We start from the raw sequence: 20,719 nt of genomic DNA, 5'->3' as shown, positions 1-20,719 counted from the left end.
AGAAAGAAAGAAAGAAAGAAAGAAAGAAAGAAAGAAAGAAAGAAAGAGAGGGAGGGAGGAAAGAAGGAAGGAACGAAAGAAGGAAGGAAGGAAGGAAGGAAGGAAGGAAGGAAGGAAGGAAGGAAGGAAGGAAGGAAGGAAGGAAGGAAGGAAGGGAGGGAGGAAGGAAGGAAGGAAGGAAGGAAGAATAGCCTGGGGATGAAGGGTTGAAGGGTTTAAAGTAATTCCTCTACCAAATTTTCTGTTAAAACCCTGCATGGGAAGATGTTTAACCCTTAATAAGCCTGAGGCATATAATACAAAGTCTTTGCCACTTATTATGTGTGATTTTGGACAAGTCACTTCCTCTGTTTTGGCCTCAGTTTCTGCATCTGTAAAATGAGGCAGTTGGACTAAATGATCTCTTAAAGTTCCTTCCAGCTCTAACATTCTATGTTCAGCATAGTATCACACTAAGCATATTTTCTTTAAAAAAAAAATTTCCTATTGAACATTCAGGTCTGACATTTATTGGCTATGTATATAGTCTTTGGGAAGTTATTTGAGAGCAATAATTCTTGCACAACCGACCTCACAAAGTGGTTATAGGGAAAGGCTTTTTAAATCTCAAAGTGCTATATAAATGTGAGTGGTTATAATAACAATAGCTAGCATTTATATAGTGCTTTAAGGTTTGCAAAGAGCTTTACAAACATTATCTCAGTTTATCCTCACAACAACCCTGGAGGTTTCTAAGTGCTATTATCCCCATTTCTACAGATGATAAAACTGAGGCAGGCTGTTGTTAAATGATTCACCCAAGATCACAGAGTTCGTAACTGTCTGAGGAAGAATTTGAACTCTGGTATTCCTGACTCCAGGTCCATAGCTTTATCCAATAGGCCTCCTCACTGCTTTGATTATTATTAGTTATTTGAGATCTTGTGTAAGGATTGGGGATATAAAGATAAATGCAATGTCTGCCCTCAGGGAGCTTACTGTCTAATAGGAAAAATAAGATAGGCACAGAAATAACTCTACAATAACATGAAGTACCACTAATTAATTACCTGGAGACAGCTAGTTGGGAATTTCTCTTCTTCTCTGTCCCCTTTCCCCTCACTTCTCCACTAAAAAATGAGGCTGTGAATGAAATGAGGTATCTTAAAACTGTTCCAAGCTCTCTTATCTTGGCCTTTTACAACATATAGTCAACCCAAGAATAGCCTTGGGGTGGGAAGGGAGGAGGGGGCCAGAGGTGATGCTATTCTAAGATAAGAAGTGAAATCTGAAAGAGCTAGAGAGGGGGAAAGAGCTTTTTTAAATTATTTATGTATACACAGCTGTCAAAGACGAATTTCTGCGTAATGTCTCCATGGAGTAGGCTGTGACTACACGTGTATACTAGAGCCAACATCCTTCATAAACCTCATATCTCATCCTCAAGCTCTCTCTCAGCCGACTCTAAACAAATATTGTCATTGTATGGCAGCAGCACCATGTAAGATGTTTCTCCACTAAAAAAAATCCTTTAAAGATTTTAGCAAATGTAAATGTCCTAAATCGGTAAAAAAACAATTACCTGCCAAGTCTCACTTGCCATGGTGATGACTGAAAGGGCAGAGAACACTGGGTGGAATGCTTCTTGGCCTTTGACTAACTTTTTATGTCACCTCCTTACCCAGGAGATTTCTCCATGCCCTGACAGGAAGATGAAGTCAATCATGTAATGAGGTCTCTTGGCTTTTGTAATCATCAAACCAGTTAGCTTTTCCAAAGCTCCCACTCAGTGGAGACACTTATGTCGGTAGATTCTGTTCATTACCATTCCTTTACTTAGAAGAACCCAAGTCTTCATCTACACTGGGTCTGGCTTCCTTCTGAAGCCAGACATCCTCAGAGGGAGGGAGGCTCACAGATTTAGGGGAGGGAAGGACTTGATAGCTCATTGAGTCCAGTCTCCTAATTTGACAAAGGAGGGAGCTGTCCTCCTTTTCCAAGAGGCGATGTGACTTGGCTGGAATGGTAAATAATAAGGATTAGAATCTAGGTCATCAAATGTCAAATTCAGTGTTCTTTCTGCTGAACGAAGGGGGCACTGAAAACTAAGCCAAAGACTAGAGTCCTTAGGGTATTCATCTGAGAGGTGGATGAAGTAACTGTGTGACCCTGGCCAAGTCACTGTCCCTTTCTCAGATGCAGTTTTTTGTTCTGAAAAAATGTAAGTTCTCTTTCAGATCTAAGATTCTTGGAGAAAGTTTTATAAAAAATCTATAATGTACTGAAAATATCCAAATGTTATCCCCAAGCTATTTAGTGAAGCTGTGCTTCAGCCTTCAAATGCCCATAGTATCTTCTTGGCATTCCAGGAGGCACCTGAAACATGCCCAGAGAAGGTTCAGACCTGAAGAAGGAAGGCCTGATTAACACATGTTTGTGGTATCTGGTTACTGTGATGGGATAGGTGAGAAGAGGAAAATTTTGGAATAATTAACCATAGTACAAAGAGAATTCAAATATAAGATTTGTGTTCAAAGCCCACATACCAACTGTGTGCCAGGCTTCACCAGGCAGCTAGGTGTTGTAATGGATAGAGTGCTGGTGCTGGGCCTGAGGAAGACCTGAGTTCATATTCAGCCTCATACACTTACTAGTTATGTGACCCTGGGCAAGTCATTTAATCTCTGTCTCAGTTTTCTCCACTACAAAGTAGATCTAAATAAAGAACAGAGTTGTTGTGAGGTTAATATTCATAAGGCACGTAGTACAATAGTAGACACTTAATAAATGCTGGTTCCCTTCCTTGTCCCTCCTTTGACTCTGAACCTTAGTTTTTTCATCTATAAAATAGACATAAGTTCACAGAATCATAAAGAGATGGAAGGAACTTTCCTGGCCATGTAGCCCAATTCCCCTTCATATTATCATTGAGGAAACTGATGCCCAAGGAAGTTATGGGATTTACCCAGGGTCACACTAGTAGTAAGCATCAGACATGAATATAGTGGAAAATGTATTGAACCAGGAGCTGGAGGACCTTGTTTCACACCAGGAGTGCAGCCTTAAGCAAACCACAAAGGTAAAATTAAAGGACTGAACTGTGTGATCTCTAAAGTCACCTCTAGCTCTATGACTTCCAGTCAATTCTTTTGTTTTTTTTTAAATTAAATTATTTATTTTTATTTTTCAACAATCACTTCCATAAGTTTTAAATATTCTCCCCCTTCCTCCCCAAGACGGCTTGCAATCTGATATGGGCTCTACACATACATTCCTATTAAATACATTCTCACATTAGTCATGTTAGTCTTAGTCATAGAAGAATTATAATGCCATTCCATTCTTTTAACAGAATTACAATTTCCAGTCTCAGAGAATCGAAAACTCTGAAGAAGGGAAAGGGGTCATTGTTTTTCTTTCAGTGACGCCAAGATAGAGTCCTCAAGCAATAAGAAGGGAGTCCCTCCTAAGGAGCATTCAAGTCCTTTCTTTATGGTCCTGTTTACACCCCTCTGGACCACCTTCTCTTTCTCCCAGAGACCAACATAAACATTGGCCATTTTGTCTCATTTTTTACCTCACAACTATTTTGAGAAGAAATATTTTTGAGACAGCTCGGTCCCCAATATCTGGCATCCCAGTAGTGACAATTCAGGTAATGAGTTCTAGCCTATTCTCTCCTTGTCAAGCAAGAACTGAGATTGAAATGAAATGGTGACAATTCAGTAAAGACAAACTGGGTGGTTTTCATAAATTCAGAGGGAAAAGGTAGCACTGCTGTTGTAATGAAAATTTTACTCAAGACAAGACATTCCTATCCTCAGGTCAATGACCCACTGATTTCAAGCAATACAACAATATTCCAGGAAATGGATAGACAGAGATAATTCTATGGGTATGACATCATTCTCTCTAATCAGGAGACATTTATAGTCATTATTTACCCTGAAAGGTGCCCACCATCAGAGAGATACCCATATTCCGAGTCCCAAACTCTGAGGGAGGGAATGAGGAATAAATCAAGGGAGGCTGTAGCCCAGGATTTCCTGTCAGGGTCTTGTAGCCCCACATTTATTCCAGAGATTCTACACTAGACTTTGCCAAAGCCCAACTGAACCACCAAAGAGATGTTGGTAAAAATATGTCCATTTGGAACTTCTTTCATATTTGCCTCTGGTAAGCATGTATCAAATATAAATATAGTCCCATGCAGACCCTCTGTTATACCATAAAGTAAAACTTAGTATGCCATTTCTTATCTGTCCCTACCTTACCATAGTCACGAAGTAATATACTGTGTAACACCTTATCCTTATGTGGGAAAGCAATGAAATGTCTCCATTGAGTCCCTCATGTGCTGATGCTTATGCTCTGATTACTCAAGTAGTCTGCTTAATGACTTAGAAACAGTATGAGTGGCCATAAAATTACCCAAGCCCTCCTTTTAAAAACAAAACCACAGTACTCTACTTGACTGGAGAAATGCAGTCATTAAGAAAGCCAAGGAAAGTTTCCCTTACCAGGGGCTACGTCAGAGTCTAAAGAGGACAACTTCTTTTTAAAAAGGCAGACTTGGTGGAAGTTTCAAGGGGAGGTAGGGACTGGGTGAATTATGCTTGTTCTGCCAGGAAGAGTTCTGGCATCTGCTCATGCTGGGGAGACCCTTTCCCCCACCCATTCACTCCTCATTCCCCATTTGGAAAAAAAATATCTTCAAATGAGAAATTGTGCCACCACTGGGAAACTCAATAAATTCTTCATGTGCAAAAGAGGCATTGTAATGGATAGTCATCTAATGCAGGAGGACAAGAAAAAGATGCCAATGATTGATGGGGATTAGGGTACAAAGTGCCAAAGGGACAGAGTTGGCCAGAGCCCAAGTCACCTTTCCATTCAATACCTTGCATGTGTAAAAATTACTCAATAAGTCCATGATGAAAAAACAAACCTTTCCTCACATTTCCCCCCCTCCCCCAAATGCTATGAGTGTAGTACCAAAGAAAGGCTTGGTTTGTAGGACAAATGAAAATGGGCATCATTAGATTTTTTTTAAGCTCATAAATTTTCTCAGTGGGCCGAATAAAGCATGTCACTGGAAAATTCCACAAGCTTATTTCATATCCTTACTACTCTCATCCAGATATTCCCCCTCTATGGGTCTCTATACTGCCTCCTCCTCTTATGAAAGAGGGCTTAAAAAGTAAAATATTGGGTTTCTTTTCTCCAATTCAATGAGAGTCAGTCAAGTGGTCTTTTCTTTCTATGACCACAATAAAAAAGGGGGTGAATCCAAGATCCTTTTAATTACCTTGCAGCCAAAGGGTATTTTGAAACTGCCTCCTTCCTCATGCCTACAGCCTGTGACCTGAGTGGGGTCAGTGCACAGACTCCTCATATGCTACCATCTCCTCTAGGTATCTTGCTTTCAGGTGAGGGAAAGGAACAGGCATTTATTAAGTGCCTACTATGTGCCAGACCCTGTGCTAAGTGTTTTACAAATGTAATCACATTTGATCCCCACAACAACCCTAGGAGGTAGGTGCTTTTATTATCCCCATTTTACAGTCAAGGAAACTGAGGCAGACAGAGGGCACATGATTTTCCCAGGGTTAAATAGTGAGACAGTACTGCAGGCTGGATTTGAACTCAGGACTTACTGACTCCAGCACTCTAACCAATGAAGAACCTAGCTGCCAGAGTAGATATTAGAGGTACGTTGGAGCAAACCTCTCAGACAGAAGTCCACCCAGCCTAGTTTTCAGTGAGATCACAGCAGCAATAGCCACAGCAATATAATCTAACACGGGTAGCAAAGTCCTCTGATTCTTTCCTGTTTTTCCACAGAAAGAGAAAGATGAGACTCCCTAGCTAAGAACACAGAGACAAGACATAGCTATCTGGGACCATAACCAAAATGGGTAAGTTAAAAAAAAAAAAGGCACACCATTTTACACAACCAGACAAACTAAGAACAGAATCCCAATACTCCATGTGAAGAATTCTCTAGCTCCTTTTGTCTTGAGGATGTTCCAAATGTGAAAACTGACAGCATTTCACAAGACTGTAGCTTAGTCTTACTTAAATGGAACTAGCAAACGATCAGATCGCTAGCATCAGGTCATATCTGCTGCTGATTCCTTCCTTTGGGAAAGTTGGGTGTGTGTGTGTGTGTGTGTGTGTGTGTGTGTGTGTGATTTTATATTTGGTAAACTCAGTTGGGCAATACGGCAGCCAAGAAGAAAACCCACTGGGGATCTCATCTGCATGAAAACACAGAGAGTCAGAATGAGATGGGCAATAGTCTTCTTCCCTTTCAGACCACATGTGGAGCACTGTGTCCAGTTCTAAAAGCTAGATTTTAGGAAGGATGACAAACTATGAATGTCTACAGATGAGGGTGATGGGGAAAGTGCTACACAAGAACCAGGGGAAGAAAAATGGTGATCTTTATCCTGAAGAAAGAAAATTTAGGGGTTAATGGCAGCTGTCTTCAAATGTTTGTAGAAGAACATTTAAATTTATTCTGCTTGGCTCCTAGGCAGGAGAATTAGGAGCAGAGAGTACAAAAATGGGATGCAGTTTGGTAGCACAGTGGATAGAATGCTATGCTGAACCTGGAGTTAGGAAGGCCTGAATTCTAATTCTGTCTCAGAAACTTACTAGCTATATTATCTCATAAGTAAATCACTTAATCATTCACAGCCTTATTTTCTTCTTCTGTACATTGTATCTATCTCAAAGGATTCTGAAGATCAGATGAGATAATATTTGTAAATATGTATAGTATTTTGAATTATTATTGTTATTATTAAATTTCAGCTAGACAGAAGGAAAAATCTTCCTAATGATTTTATTATCTGACAACTGAATGTTTGACTCTGAAAGCAGTGAGCTCTCCATCACTAAGAGATCTTCGAGCAGAAGTTGGAGAAGTATAGTGTAACCAAAAGTTGATCATGTTATCAAAAGGACTCTTGCTTCATATACAGTGGGCTTAGATGGTCTCCGAGGGATCTTCCCATTCTAAGATTCTGTGAGACAGACCTAGAATGCCAACTACCAGGTTAAGGATAAGATTCACATCACGTGAGAACTGGAGACCTCAAGAATCATCCAGAGATCATTCCAACCCTGTCACTCTAAAGATAAGAAGACTGAGGCCCAGAGCAGGGGTGTGACTTTCCTATGCTCACCCAGCTCCTTGGTAGTCCTAGAATTAGTACCCAGGCCTCTGAGCCAGCAGCCCAAGATTCTTTTCACCAAACTAAATATAGCTAAGCTGGTATTGAGGACTTCTTTCAAGAAAAAAGATTTATTCTTTGTCCTTTTGAACTGAGAGGATTATGTTGTTATTTTAACATGTTTATCACCAAGGGCTAAAGAGTAACAAAACCTCAGAAATATCAACAGCGTTGACTTACCACAGAGTCAAGGAACCTAATACAGCACTCCAGCTCATGCTGAGTTTCACAGAACTGCCGGAAAAGAAGCCTTCCGATTGGCTGCCTGTCGCACAGACTGAAGTAATCTCTGTCTAGAGGCAATAAAAAAAAAGATATATATGGTGAAAAGGGGTATTTGCGTTATGCTGTGTCTTTGAGATCGTTGGGTCTTAGCAATACAACCAACTCAGTCCTTGTTCTTTCAACCCTGAGAATCATCTGTAACAGAAACAACTTATGGGATCACTGGATTTAGAGCTAGAGGCTTCAGGACCACTTAGTCAAGTAGCCTTATTTCACAGAGGAGGAAAGAGAACTCCAAGATGGAGAATGACTTGTCCAAGGTCATACAGCTAACATAAAGACATTGGGCTGGGTGTTAGAAGAATCGGCTGCCATTAAATCCCTGTGTGATGCATATTGATTTAATTCAGTTGAAATCAAATGTTAATTAATTACTTCTATTAGCAAGGCACTATGGATACAGAAGTAGATAGGACATGGGATTGCTCTCAAGGAGCTTATACTCTACTAGCAGAGAAATGGCATGCTTGCTAGGAGACCAAATAACTAGGCTATAAGAGAGGGTATGAGAAATGCAAGGCAGAGGTCCAGGCAGAGTGCTAGGAGAAAAGCAGAGAGATTACTTTCAAAGGGGTGCAATGAGAAAGGGGTCATGGAAAGTGTCATAGAGAAAGTGGCATCTGAGCTGGGTCTTAAAATAAGATTACTTTAATGGGCAGAAAGGGAGAGAGCAAGTCTATTGTAGCCATGGAAAGTGGGAGAGGACTAGATGAAAATATGGTAGAGACAGTGGTTCAGTTTGACTGGAACACAGAGTAAGTAAAAAAGTAAATGCTATGAATTAAGCTGGAAAGGTAATTTGGGACCAGATTGTGGGAGACCTTGAATGTCAAGATCAGGAACTGATTTTTTTTTATTCATTGGGCAAAAAAGAGCCCCCAAAAAACCTGGAAAGTTTTTGAACAGAGAAACACTTGGATCCCAGAGAAACACTTGGATCAAAGAGATAAATTAAGAAGACTACTTGAGCAATGATGTGAAAAAAAAAAAGATTAGAAAGAAAATAGAAGGAAGAGAGGAAAATCTCAATAGTGCAGATATAAAGAGATGAGAGGAAAATAGAATAAGAAAATGAAAAATCAGTTCAATTTTTTGACAAGTGAATTACAGCAATTACTTTCATACATATGATTTTGTAACTTATATAAAAAATGTCAGCAATGCTGACAAAACAATGCTGACATCCACAAATGATGTTTTTAGAGGGAGTTTTGAAGGAAGTGTAGAAAATATTTTTCTTTCAGGTCCTGATCATATATTTCCAATAGAATGGATTTGTCAAATATGTTGAACAAAACTAAGTGTTCAGAAGAGAATATTTCAAGGTCTGGACACCAAATTGAAGTCGTTTTTACAGAGTTGAGTCATTTCATCAACACCATATGGTAGTGGCTGTAGTCTTTGAAAAATGATTTCTCTTTTTATAGGCATCAGCTGACAAGGCTATTTTGAAAGACCTATCTTCATTCCCCTCCATGTATTCTGCAATGACACTGGACTCTTTGATGTTCTCCACACAGGACACTCCTTCTAACAACTACAAGAATTTTCACTAGGTGCTCCCTTCCTGGAATGCTCTCCCTCATTATTTTTACTTGCTGACTTCCCTAGATTTCTGCATATCTCAGCTAAAATCCCACCTCACGCAAGAAGCCCTTCCCATTCCTCCTTAATCTTAGTACCTTCTCTCTTAGACTACTTCCAATTTATCCTACGTATAGCTTGTCTGTACATAATTATTTGAATGTTGTTTCACCCAGACTATGAGCTACTTAAGAGCAAGACTATTTCAGGGATTTTATTTTGACCTTACTTTGTATTCCCAGCATGTAGCACAGTGCCCGGTACATAGTAGGTGCTTAAAATGTTAACTGATTAGTTGACTGACTTATACTATTATCTCGGACCATTAGATCTGGAAAGGACCTTAAAACGTATAATGCTTACATAAAGTGTTAGAAAAAACTATCAGCGCATGAGCCTAGACTAAACTTTGCATCTGACAGATGAGGAAACTGCGATGTAGAAAAGTAAAAGTGAATTTCCCAAAGTCACATAGCAAAGCTGACTCTCAATCTAGTTCTCTTGAATTCAAGTTCAATATTTTTTTCTACTACCTGCCACTATTTACGAGTCTGCCCAGTCATTTTCTCCCTTTATTTACTAAACTTTCTTCCTATTTTATTTTATGATCAACCATTTTTTGCAATAAAAATTGACAAATAGGTGTCACTGCCAAATTATCAATAACATATTCAACGCCCCTTTCTGATACCTATGGCTGGATGCTTACATACATACACAATATACACATATGTAATCGTTTTTTAAATGTTGCTGTAGTTAAATATATAGTATACTGCTAGTTCATCTTCATTTCTCTATTCTTGATGGTCTTATCAGCTCCCATGGCTTCACTTATCTTTATGCTGATGCACACCAGATCTATATATCCTGCTCTTATCTATTTCCTGATTCCAACTGGAGATCCTGTAGGTGTCGCAGAGAAAACTGAACTCATTATCTTTCACCCCAAACTTCTTCCTAACTTTCCTTTTTTCTGCTGAGGGTTCCATCATCCTTCTAGTCATCCAGTTTCAAAACTTGAGTCATCCTTGAGTCATCACTTTCCTTCTTATTTTTCCTTGATCTATTTTCCAGGTCAGTTGTTTTTTCCCCAATGAGATATTTCACATTTTCTTCCTTTTCCCCATTCATTTGATTTTGGTTTGTTGGTTCTTGTTGTCTCATGGAGTTATTAGCTTCCACTTGCTTAATTCCAAGTTTTAAGGAATTGTTTTCTTCAGTGAGCTTTTGCAACTCCTTATCCATTTGTCCATTTCTACTTTTTGGTTTTTATTTGTTCTGAGGAGGGGAAGGCAGGGCAATTGGGGTTAAGTGACTTGCCCGAGGTCACATGGTTAGTAAGTGTTAAGTGTCTGAGGCCAGATTTGACCTCAAGTCCTCTTGACTCCAAGGCTGCTGCTCTATTCACTGTGCCACCTAGCAGCCCCTCAATTCTACTTTTTAAAGAGTTTTTTTCTTCAGCACATTTTGTATCTCTTTTCCATTTGGCCTATTCTGTTTTTTAAGGTGTTATTTTCAGTATTGATTTTGTGCCTCCTTTATCAATAGAAAATTTTCCTGTATCACTCTCATTTCTTTTCCTATTTTTTCTTCTACTTCTCTTATTTGATTTTTGAAAAATCCCTTCTGAGTTCCTCCAGGAATTCTTTTTGAGCCTAAGACCAATTCACGTTTTTCTTTGATGCTTTGGATATAGCTGTTTTGACACTGTTATCTTTTTCTGAGTTTGTGTTTTGGTCTTCTCTGTCACTGTAATAACTTTTTATGGCCAGGTTCTTTTTGTTTGTTTTCTTCTTTTTCCAGTCTATTTCTTGACTTTTAATTTTATGTCAAAGTTGGACTCTGTTCCCAGGGTGGGGGGCACTTTTCTAAATTTCAGATTTTTAGTGTAGCTATTTTCAGAACTAGTGCTAGGGAGTCTTTAAGTTTTTAGTTCTTGCACGTGGTATGATCTAAGGATAGGTGTGGTCAGTACTCCTCTCCTGCCTTGCGCTCTGGTCTATGAGCAACCACAAGTACTCTTTTCCATCCCAAAACTGTGACCAGAGCCTCTGCTCCCCTTTGGACATAAGTGCTTTTACTACTTATACCCTAGATTTGTGACTTGGGTCCCTGCTCTCCTGTAGTCACAAGTATCAGTCTTCCTTTGTGCCTTGCGTCTAAGACTAGGGCCCCTACTCCCCATGCCGAGTGACCACAGGTATTCTTCTCTGTCCTGGAACTGTGACTATGGAGCCTGCTCCCTATAGCTGAACAGCCTACTGTTCCTCTTCACCCTGGAACTATAACCTGGAACTGTACATGGGCAATGCAACAGGTCCCGCACCCAGTGTCAGCAGAGGGTCCCTTGTAATCTCCTTCTGACCAGTTATCCAAGCCCCTTACCTTACTGTTTGTGGGCAGAGAGCTCAGGAAGTCACAGCTGCCACTCCCAATGTGTTGCACTGTGCTGTAGGACTGACAATCACCCCTGTGATACATCTCTCCTGCCAACCTCCTAAACTGTCTCGAGCTGGAAGATTGTTTCACCCCAACCTTTGTTGATTCTGCTGCTCCAGAATTCAATGTAAGGCATTATTATAAGGTTGTTTTTTTTTTGGGGGGGGGGAGATCTGAAAGAACTGAGGTGAGTCCTGACCTTTATCCTGTCTTCTTGGTTTTACCCTCCCAAACCACTACTCTTAAAGCACGTCTGGCCACATCACTCCCTTGCTCAAGAAGCTTTTTTGGTTCCCTACTGTCTCTAGGATAAAAATAGAATACTCTTCTGCTTAGCATTTAAAACCTTTCACAATCTCTTTTCTAGACTAATTTCACATTCCTCTCCCTTCAAGCACTCTACACTCCAGTCAAACTGGTCTGCCTTTTTTCCAGTAGACAACATTCCATCTCCTGCCTCTATCTTTGCATAGGCTATCCCCCATATTTAGAATGTGCTCTCCCTTCCTTCTACCTCTTGGAATTCCTAATTCCCTTCAAGGTTCAGCCCAAGTGAACACATAGATTACATGGATCCTTTCCTGACCACTCTATCTCAGATGATCACACTCTCCACTCCCAATAATTCTGCATTTAATTTGTATAAATTTTGTTTGTATTTATGTGGGTACATGTTCTCTCTCCCCAGCAGATTCTAAGCTATGTAAAGACAAAGGTTTTTCTGTCTTAGTTCTGTATCTATATCTATAGTTCTATACTAGTGCCTAGTATAGTGCCTGACACATAGGTGTTCAATCAATGCTTGTTAATGGTAATTAAATCAAATGTCCTTCAAACAGAGTGTGAGTTCCCAGGACAAGAACACAAGGGGAAAAAAAAACCTGGATCCTTTTGCAATCGTTTGATTTTTTCCCTGTTCCTAACAAGGGAACCAAAGTGAATTACTTTGTGTCTTTACTCCTTCACTTTCATCAAATTAAAGGGGAAAGGGGAGAAAACAGTGTAGCATATGTGATTTGAAAAATAAATTTCTCCTCTCTCCCAGGTCCTAAAAACAAGGATGAAATTCCATGTGCCATATTGTGTTTCCTTAAGGGTTCTTCTGACAGACTCTCTTCCTGCCATATGGCAGTTGCCGTCAGTATGGAAACAAGTCTGTTCTAAACACATAATACCGTAAACAGACATGTGAGGCCTACACAAGCTGTCACTGCCACAATTACATCCATCTCCAAAGCTGTGGGAATATTCCCATGGAGCAAAATCCCTCAATCAAGGTCACATAATAAATACGGTAATGGATAATCACCAATTAGTACTCTTTTCTTTCTCCAAATAAAGATAAATGGACCCATCTTTAGCGCTTAAAGCATACAGAATGAAAGAAAATCAAGTGTGAAGACTTAAGCTCCTTTGGAATGGTGTTAAGACCATCCAGGGAAGACTAAGCAGGAAGCACCAAGGGGTAGATTGAGGCCTGACAGAAGGTGCTGTGAGTCTAGGCATACAGACCCTGTAAGCATGTGCAGGGAAATGAAGTCAACCTCAAGGCACTCTGGGAAGTCAAGCTATACTGGATCTCAGGTCTTCATCTAAAGCAGAGAAAAGGCTTTCCAGTGTACCCAAGGAGGAGGAAGGGATCTCCAGCAGTGATAGCAGTCCTTTAAAGAAGTTTGTGTGCTTGTTTTGGTACAGTGGAGAAGGCAGAACATACCAGAACCAGAGCTGGGTCAGGGTCAGTGCTAGCAGCTCATTCAGGATGGAATAATAACCGTGTCTAGGTTTGCCTGTCTCATTGAGAAAACACTTACTAGCTACATGTGCGCGTGTACACACACACACGTTTAAGTTGTGTTTATGTGTGTGTCCTACATATTTATGTACATATATAGGTGTCCCATCAAGGATGGCCCTATGAACAAATGGAATAAATAGGTGGCTCCCTACCCCTCTCCCCACTCTCTGCTTATACATCACCATCATCAACCACATTTATTAAGTATCTATGAAGATGGCTTTGGCAAAGCAGGAAGCTTTCAGGACAGGTAGGGCATAAAGGAAACTGCCTTCTCCTCTCTCTCTCTCTCTCTCTCTCTCTCTCTCCCTCCCTCCCTCCCTCCCTCCTTCCTTCCCTCCCTTCCTTCTCCCCTCTGCCTGAGAAGTGTGTCTTCCTTCCCCCTTTACAGGCACCTGAGATTTAAATATTGAGTACTAGAGTTGGGGGTCAAGGAACCAGGGAGTCATACACTGGCTCCAGTATCACCACAGGCAAGTCACTGACCTTTCCTCATCTGCAAAATGGGAATACGATTAATAACTAGTATTTATATAACACTTGAATGTCTGTAAAGAGCTTTACAAATATTGTCTCATTTTTATCCTCACAACAACCCTGGGAGATAGGTGCTATTATTGTCTCCATTTTATAAATGAGGAAACAGAGGCTTTCATTTAAGTGACTTGCCTTGGGTCACACAACGAGTCCAAGGCTGGATTTGAACTCAGTTCTTCCTGATTCCAAGGCCAGCTCTTTGTTCACCTTACTGCCTTACTAGCTGCCTCACAATAACTACTTATTTTACTTACCTCAAGGGGTTGATGAAAGGAAAACACTTTGTAAAACCATGTAACACTTTGAAAATGTCAACTATGATTATTACATCAGAGTAATGCATACTTATATTGTAACATCTACCCCCACAAGCCTCAGTTTCTTTCAAATTTATAGACTCGAAGCATTTAGAAGCTGGAGGGGACTTGAGAAACCAGTATATTCTCCTCATTTGACAAATGAGTAAACTCAGGCCTAGGGAGGTAAAAGGTCTTGTCCCCAAGTGACTTGTCTCTGGGTAACAGCCAGTAAACCACAGAGCCCAACCTAGCAGAGTACCTTGCATATAGAAGGCATTTAATGTTTCCTGAATTAAATGGCATTGACTAGAACACGTCTCCATTCTGAGGCCAGTGCTATTTCTACTATGCTGAAAATTTATTAATAAAAAGCTAATGTCTGTCAAAGAAAATGTGTTCTCTGCCAATTTTAAAACATAAATCCAAAAATTTCTATTGCTTAATTTAAAGAACAAGAAATTAAGAAAATAAGAAACCCAATCCTAGTTAGCAGCCCTGAGGCTGTTTCATATGAAAAAAAATGTATTTTACTAAACTGATTTCAGGAAATTGTTTCCATCATCAATTTGCCTCTTGGGAGATAATTAGGATTTCCTGACTTTAGAAAGTAAAGTTCCACATCAGCATATTGATACAATTAAGGGAGTCAGTTTGAGATTGCCCAGCAACACTCCAGATTGGGGAAGGTAGAAAATAAACTAGAAAAAATGCCAAGTGCATATCACCCCAAGTTGCCCAGAAGAAAGCCTAGTGCTCAGGGTTTTAGAGTCTGAGTCTGGGACAGCCAAGTTAACAGCAGAATACATTCCACACCAGATGTGAATAAAACACTCTTTGGAAATATGGCCCAACCTCATCAATTCATAGTAGAGTCAAAGAATTAGAACATTACACCTGAAAGGGTTCTTACGGACCAGCTCATCCAGTAGATTCCTTTTTGATTTATTTACTAATTTTGGACAGAAGGCACCCCAAAACAAACCCTCTTACAAAATACATTCCTCACCCCCAACAATTTATCTATTGTTAATGTAAAGGAGGTATCTGGGACCTTTAACCCTGCCAGTAGGGTACTAATGTTGGTATTATAATTGACCAGTCTAATTGCTTCTCCATGTTGACCACTGATTCTTTTGTTTATGCTTTCTTCACCCTGCATTTCTTCAGAAGTCTTCCTATGTTTTTCTGAATTATTCATATTCATCATTTCTTATGGTGTACTAGTATCCCATTGCATGCATAAAGCATTATTTATTAAACTGTTCTGTAGTCAATGGGTCTGTATTTTGTTCCCAGCTTTTTTGCTATCATACATAAAGTTGCTCTAAATATTTTTGTACATATGGGTCTTTTATTGATATCAATGAACTCCTTGAAATATAATGTCAGTAAAGGAAACTCTAAATCAAAGGGTATAAACAATTTTAGTAACTTTTCCTGAATAATTCCAAATCAACCTCCTCATTTTAAAGAGAAGGAAAACTGATTAATTAAGGAGAAAGGTCAGAATAATTACTGAAAGTCTTACAGAGAATTTTAAAAGAAATGCAGTTCTTTTTAAACCCCCATGTAACTCTACAGTAACATGACTATAACAAAACCCATGTCAAATACATGTCCAAAGAGAATCAGTCTTACTTAATAAGCTATTATGAAGGATTCATAATTAGCATTATCAACTGTCTTATCAATCATGGAAATTAGAGGTGGATGGGACCTTAGAAGACTAACTTCTAATCCCATCCTGTGAAAATTTTACAGGTGGAAATATAGACTCAGAAAGAAGCTACTGTTCAAGGTCACCTACAGCTAGTGGCAGAGTCAAGATTCAAACTAATCTTGACCTCCTAACTCCAAGGAGATATATGTCAAAGTCCTGCATTTTCAAGGCCGAGGTCCAGGGATCTTTCTACTATATCATATATCATTATCATCAACAAACATTTCCTAAGGACTTATTTCTTCAAGAAAAGAACCCGTATTATATGTCCTAGAAGTGAGGACATGGATGGATGATATCCCTTAACACATACTATAAGGAATATAATGTGACCCATGGTACTTTGGTTGTTACTGTTCAGTCATTCAGTCATTTCTGACTCTTTGGGAACCATACCCTCCATGGAGTTTTCTTGGCAAGGATACTGGAGTGATTTGCCATTTCTTTTTCCAATGGATTAAAGCAAAAGAAGTTAAGTGACTTGCCCAGGGTCACACAGCTAGTAAGTGTCTGAGGAATCAAGTCTTCTTGATTCCAGGCCTAGTGTTCTAACCACTGAGCAACCCATCTGCCTCCTCATGGTACTTTTACCACTATGTAACCCCAGCAATGGTTTTGCTCTCTGTGGGCCTCACATAGCACTCTGATTTTTATTTTTTCCTGTGCAATTAACAGGTTCCATTTTGTATTATGGTAATTTATGTCTCTAATGTTCCCCTCTCCCTTGTAGATTATGAAATCCATTAATATAGTTGAATTGAATCTATGATTCCTGAAGAAATGGTTCACTTAAGAAACAGTTTCCGTTTCCTGTCAAAACATATTTGTTCAGGGATTTCAATAAAAACAGGTGTTTCCAAAGTGTGCTTGAGAGTGAGAAAAAATAGTTTATTATTTCAAATACTTTGATTATTACTTCCTAGGCTTGCTCATTAATTCTGCTCTTTGTAAAGAAGGCATTTGCTAAGCAAAGTTAGACTTCAGATTGAGCACCTGAGAATAACTACCAGCTTCAGATAGCCATAGTGATCCTAAACTGGAGTCAGAGGGTTTTAAATCTTAAAGAAACATGTGACTGCCGTGACCAACCCTCGTTTTATGGAGGAGAAAGCTGAAGAAACCCAGAGGGGTAAAGTAGTTTGTCCCAAATTACACAGCAAGGCAGTGGAAAAGATGGCATAGGAATTGAATTCTCCTGATTAACAGAGTGGTATTACTTGTTCAAATCTTGCAAATGACCAATAAGCAAAATCTTCCAGACTGAAAACTCATTTAAGGCTGAAGCTATTTTATGTAAACCTTATCACATAGAATCTGTCTTGTACCAAGAAGTCTTCCAGTAAGAGGTAGGATATTCATGATTAAGAAGATCTGAAGCCCAAGCTAGACAAACAAAGTCCCTTTTCATACCTCTCCTCTAGGCTAAACATTGTCAGCATAATTTCACAGCACTCAGTTTTAATTGATTTGCTACTGTTCTTTCCATTTATGTTGCTAAAGTTAAAGTACATATTTTCTTTTCCCTTACTTCACATTTTTGTTTGTTTGTTTGTTTTTGCTTTTTTGGAGGGCAATTGGGGTTAAGTGACTTGCCCAAGGTCACATGGCTAGTCTTTTTGTTAAGTGTAATTAAACCAAATTTGAACTCAGGTCCTCCTGACTCCAGGGCCGGTGCTCTATTCACTGTGCCACCTAGCCACTCCACTCCCCCCCCCTTACTTCACTTTGCACAAGGTCAAATAAGTCTACCCATAACTTCTTTGTTTATGAGATATTCATCATTTCTTACAGCCCAGTAATATTCCATCACATTCATATACTACAACTTGTTTAGCCATGCCCTAACTGATGGGTTTGGGTTTGTTTCCAGTTTCTTGACAACACAAAAAGTGCTGTCATGAATATTTTAATGCTTTTCTTTTTTCCATTGACCTCTTTAAGATGTGACCCTAAAGTGGAATCTCTAGGTCAAAAGATATAGACATTGTAGTCATTTTCCCCACATAATTTCAAATGGGTTTCCAGAAGGGATGGACCAATTGATAGTTCCACCAATAATGCACCAGTATGATTATCTTTCCACAACCTTTCCAAGAGTAACTATTCCCATATTTGGTCAACTTTACCTATTCCCTGGGCATAAGACAAAACCTTAAAGTTGTTTTGATTTGCATTTCTCTTATTAGTGATTTGGAGCATTTGCTCATATTGTTCTTTTGCAGCTCTTTTAAATGCTTTTTATTCACATCCTATTTGTTCATATCTTTGAGGGAATAGCTGTTGGTCCTACATATTTGAAACAATTCTCTATTTATCATAAATATTAAATCCTTATCAGAGATATTGGATACAAAGATTTTCCCCCATTTGACCACTTCCCTTCTTACCCTAAATGAATTATATTTTTGTGTGTGCAAAAGTTTTTCAACTTCATGCAATCAAAACTATTTATTTTATCTTTTGAAATAACCTTTATCTCTTACTTGCTAAAGAATTCACTGCCCAACCACAACTGTGAAAGGTATATAATCTTATTCTCTTCTAATTTTCATGGTATAAGCTTTAATATTCAGATTACCTATCTATTTTGAGTTTATTGTGGTACATGGTATAAATTGATCTAAATCTAATTTATATATACTATTTTCTAGTTTTCTCAGCAATTCTTATCAAATACAGAATTATTTCCTAGATAATTTATGGTTTTGTTTTTATCATACACTGGCTTAGTGGTTTTTGATTATTTTTTATTCTTATTTGTCTGGTCTGTCTTATTTCATTTTAACTGGTAAAAATGGTTTATATGATTACTATTGTATAATACTGCCATACCTTTGTGTTAACCCCTGACCTCCTCTGAGCTTGACACACAGAGAACTGTTTCTCCCTTGGATAGAGTATAATTAATTAGTGAACAAATACCTGTTGATTTCCTACCATGTAGGGTATCTTCCCTATTCTTATGGCCATAATCCTTGAACAGGCCTTCATTAGTAACCTCCTGTATTACTGGAATAGTGGCCTTCCTGCCTTTACTTTCTCTCTCTCTCCCTTCCAAACCACTCTTCATATTCTTGTTGAACTTACCTAGGCATAGATCTGGCCATTTCACTCATCTGCTCAAAAGAGAATGCCCTCCTCCTCTCATTTCTGCTTATCCATACTTGCCTCAGCCAGAAGGGGTCTTCCTTCTCCTTCGTTTGACCTTAATCCTTCCAGTTTATCCAGTTTTCTTCTCACCTCGTTCCTCTCTTTCACAACCAAGTTTATGGAAAAGTCATGTATGCCCAATGGTTTGATTTCACCATCACCCACTCTCTCTAATCTCTTGTGGATTGGCTTTGGGGAGGAGGCTTGTGGCAAGGAATCCCCCTTCCTTGATAGGCTGATTGTTCCCTTTCAGACATACCATTTAAAGTACCCTCTCAGAGCTTGCTAATGACTTTTAGTATAATGAGAATATAAAGCCAGAAGGGGCCTTGGAACTCATTTTCTACAAACTCCTCATTTTATAGATGAGAAAACTAAGCCCTTGAAAGAGGAAATGACTTACCCAAAGTCGCACAGTTAAAGTCAGAATTGGGGTTTGAATGTAGGTTTCTGACTTCAACTCTGCTGCTCCTCTCGGGACACCATGACGCCATTGTAATGTCTGCTCTGCAATTCTCATTCTCATTGGCTAACACTTTCCTTCCTCCCAGCAATGTGTCCTTTAGTCAGTAAATATTTATTAAGCACCTACTATATGCTAGGCTTTGTGCTAAGTGCTAGGGATTCAAAGAAAGGCAAAAGACAGTTCCCACTGTCAATGAACTCACAACCACCCAAGGGAGGGAGACAATATTCAAGCAACTCTGTACAAACAAGCTCCATAGAGGATAAAACAGCAACAGTCAACTGAGGGAAGCCACCAGAACTAAGGAGGCTCATGAAAGGCTTCCTGTACAAGGTGGAATTTCAGTTGGGACCTGAGGGAAGCTGGGTGTCTAGTCTTTTCCTCTTCAGTTCAACTGGAGGCTGACTCTGTTCATCAGGGTCAATGTTAAATACTCAATATCTATGAGCACAAAGGACATTGATCACTTGGCATAAGTACATAATGGCATAAACATACATAAATATAAAAATGTAGTGTCACACTACATAGGCATATATACGAATTCTTAGAGTGATGAGTGGGGGGTATTCTTCACTATTCTTCCTTCCTAGATTATAAACTACTTGAGAGCAGTATATAAAATACAAGGTCTACACTGTAGACATGAGCCAGAAACATTCAGAAACTTCTTCATGTAAGCAATGACAGGGAAGGAGGAATCCCCCCTCCTTGATAGACTGATTGCTGACATGTTCTAGAGAGATTTTTTTTTCTGCTCAGATTTGGATTAGACTAAATGACCTCTGAGGCCCTGGGTTAAAAGCCCAGAGATTTTGGGATGTGGAGACAAAAGTAGTAGTTTTCCCAAATTAGCATCCAAAATGTGATGCTTTGGCCTATGAGATCTTGTGTTTCTCCGTTTTTCTTATTTAACAATAATAACACTTCAAAAACTCCACAGTTTCATCGATGTAGCTACTCAACCTGCCTTGTATATTCTAACACCTCAAGCAGATCACTGGATTGTGGCATTAGAGATGGAAAAGAAGGGGGCGGCCAGGTGGCTCAGCGAGTAAGAGCACCGGCCCCAGAGTCGGCATGACCTGGGATCAAAACAAGTAGCACATTTATATGGCTTTTTACAGGAAATGTGTTTTTCTCAAAACTCTGTCACATTTATCATCATTCCCATTTTACAGACGAGGAAGAGAGGTGACCTGAGTAATTTACCATCACGTG

At 39.3% G+C, this 20,719-nt stretch overlaps 1 protein-coding gene and 1 long non-coding RNA gene across 3 annotated transcripts in view; one reads left to right on the top strand and one right to left on the bottom strand.

The window, feature by feature from the left end:
• Positions 1-7,381, top strand: part of LOC138169544 (uncharacterized) — a 49,567-nt gene extending 42,186 nt beyond the window's left edge. Inside the window, exons 2-3 of the long non-coding RNA XR_011170381.1 lie at positions 5,824-5,897; positions 6,799-7,381. This is a non-coding gene — a long non-coding RNA (uncharacterized lncRNA). The remainder of the gene's footprint in view (positions 1-5,823; positions 5,898-6,798) is intronic.
• Positions 1-20,719, bottom strand: part of GRK5 (G protein-coupled receptor kinase 5) — a 314,774-nt gene that overhangs the window by 100,226 nt on the left and 193,829 nt on the right. For both annotated transcript variants that reach the window (XM_069099074.1, XM_069099075.1), the window contains one exon: positions 7,401-7,513. In XM_069099074.1, coding sequence (XP_068955175.1) covers positions 7,401-7,513 — 113 coding nt within the window. The remainder of the gene's footprint in view (positions 1-7,400; positions 7,514-20,719) is intronic.

Source organism: Petaurus breviceps, unplaced genomic scaffold (genome assembly GCF_028583685.1).
Source record: "Petaurus breviceps papuanus isolate PSGF00001 unplaced genomic scaffold, PetGlider_PUasm1.0 37, whole genome shotgun sequence".
NCBI lineage: Eukaryota > Metazoa > Chordata > Mammalia > Diprotodontia > Petauridae > Petaurus > Petaurus breviceps.
This window is presented reverse-complemented; position numbering and strand designations above follow the sequence as displayed.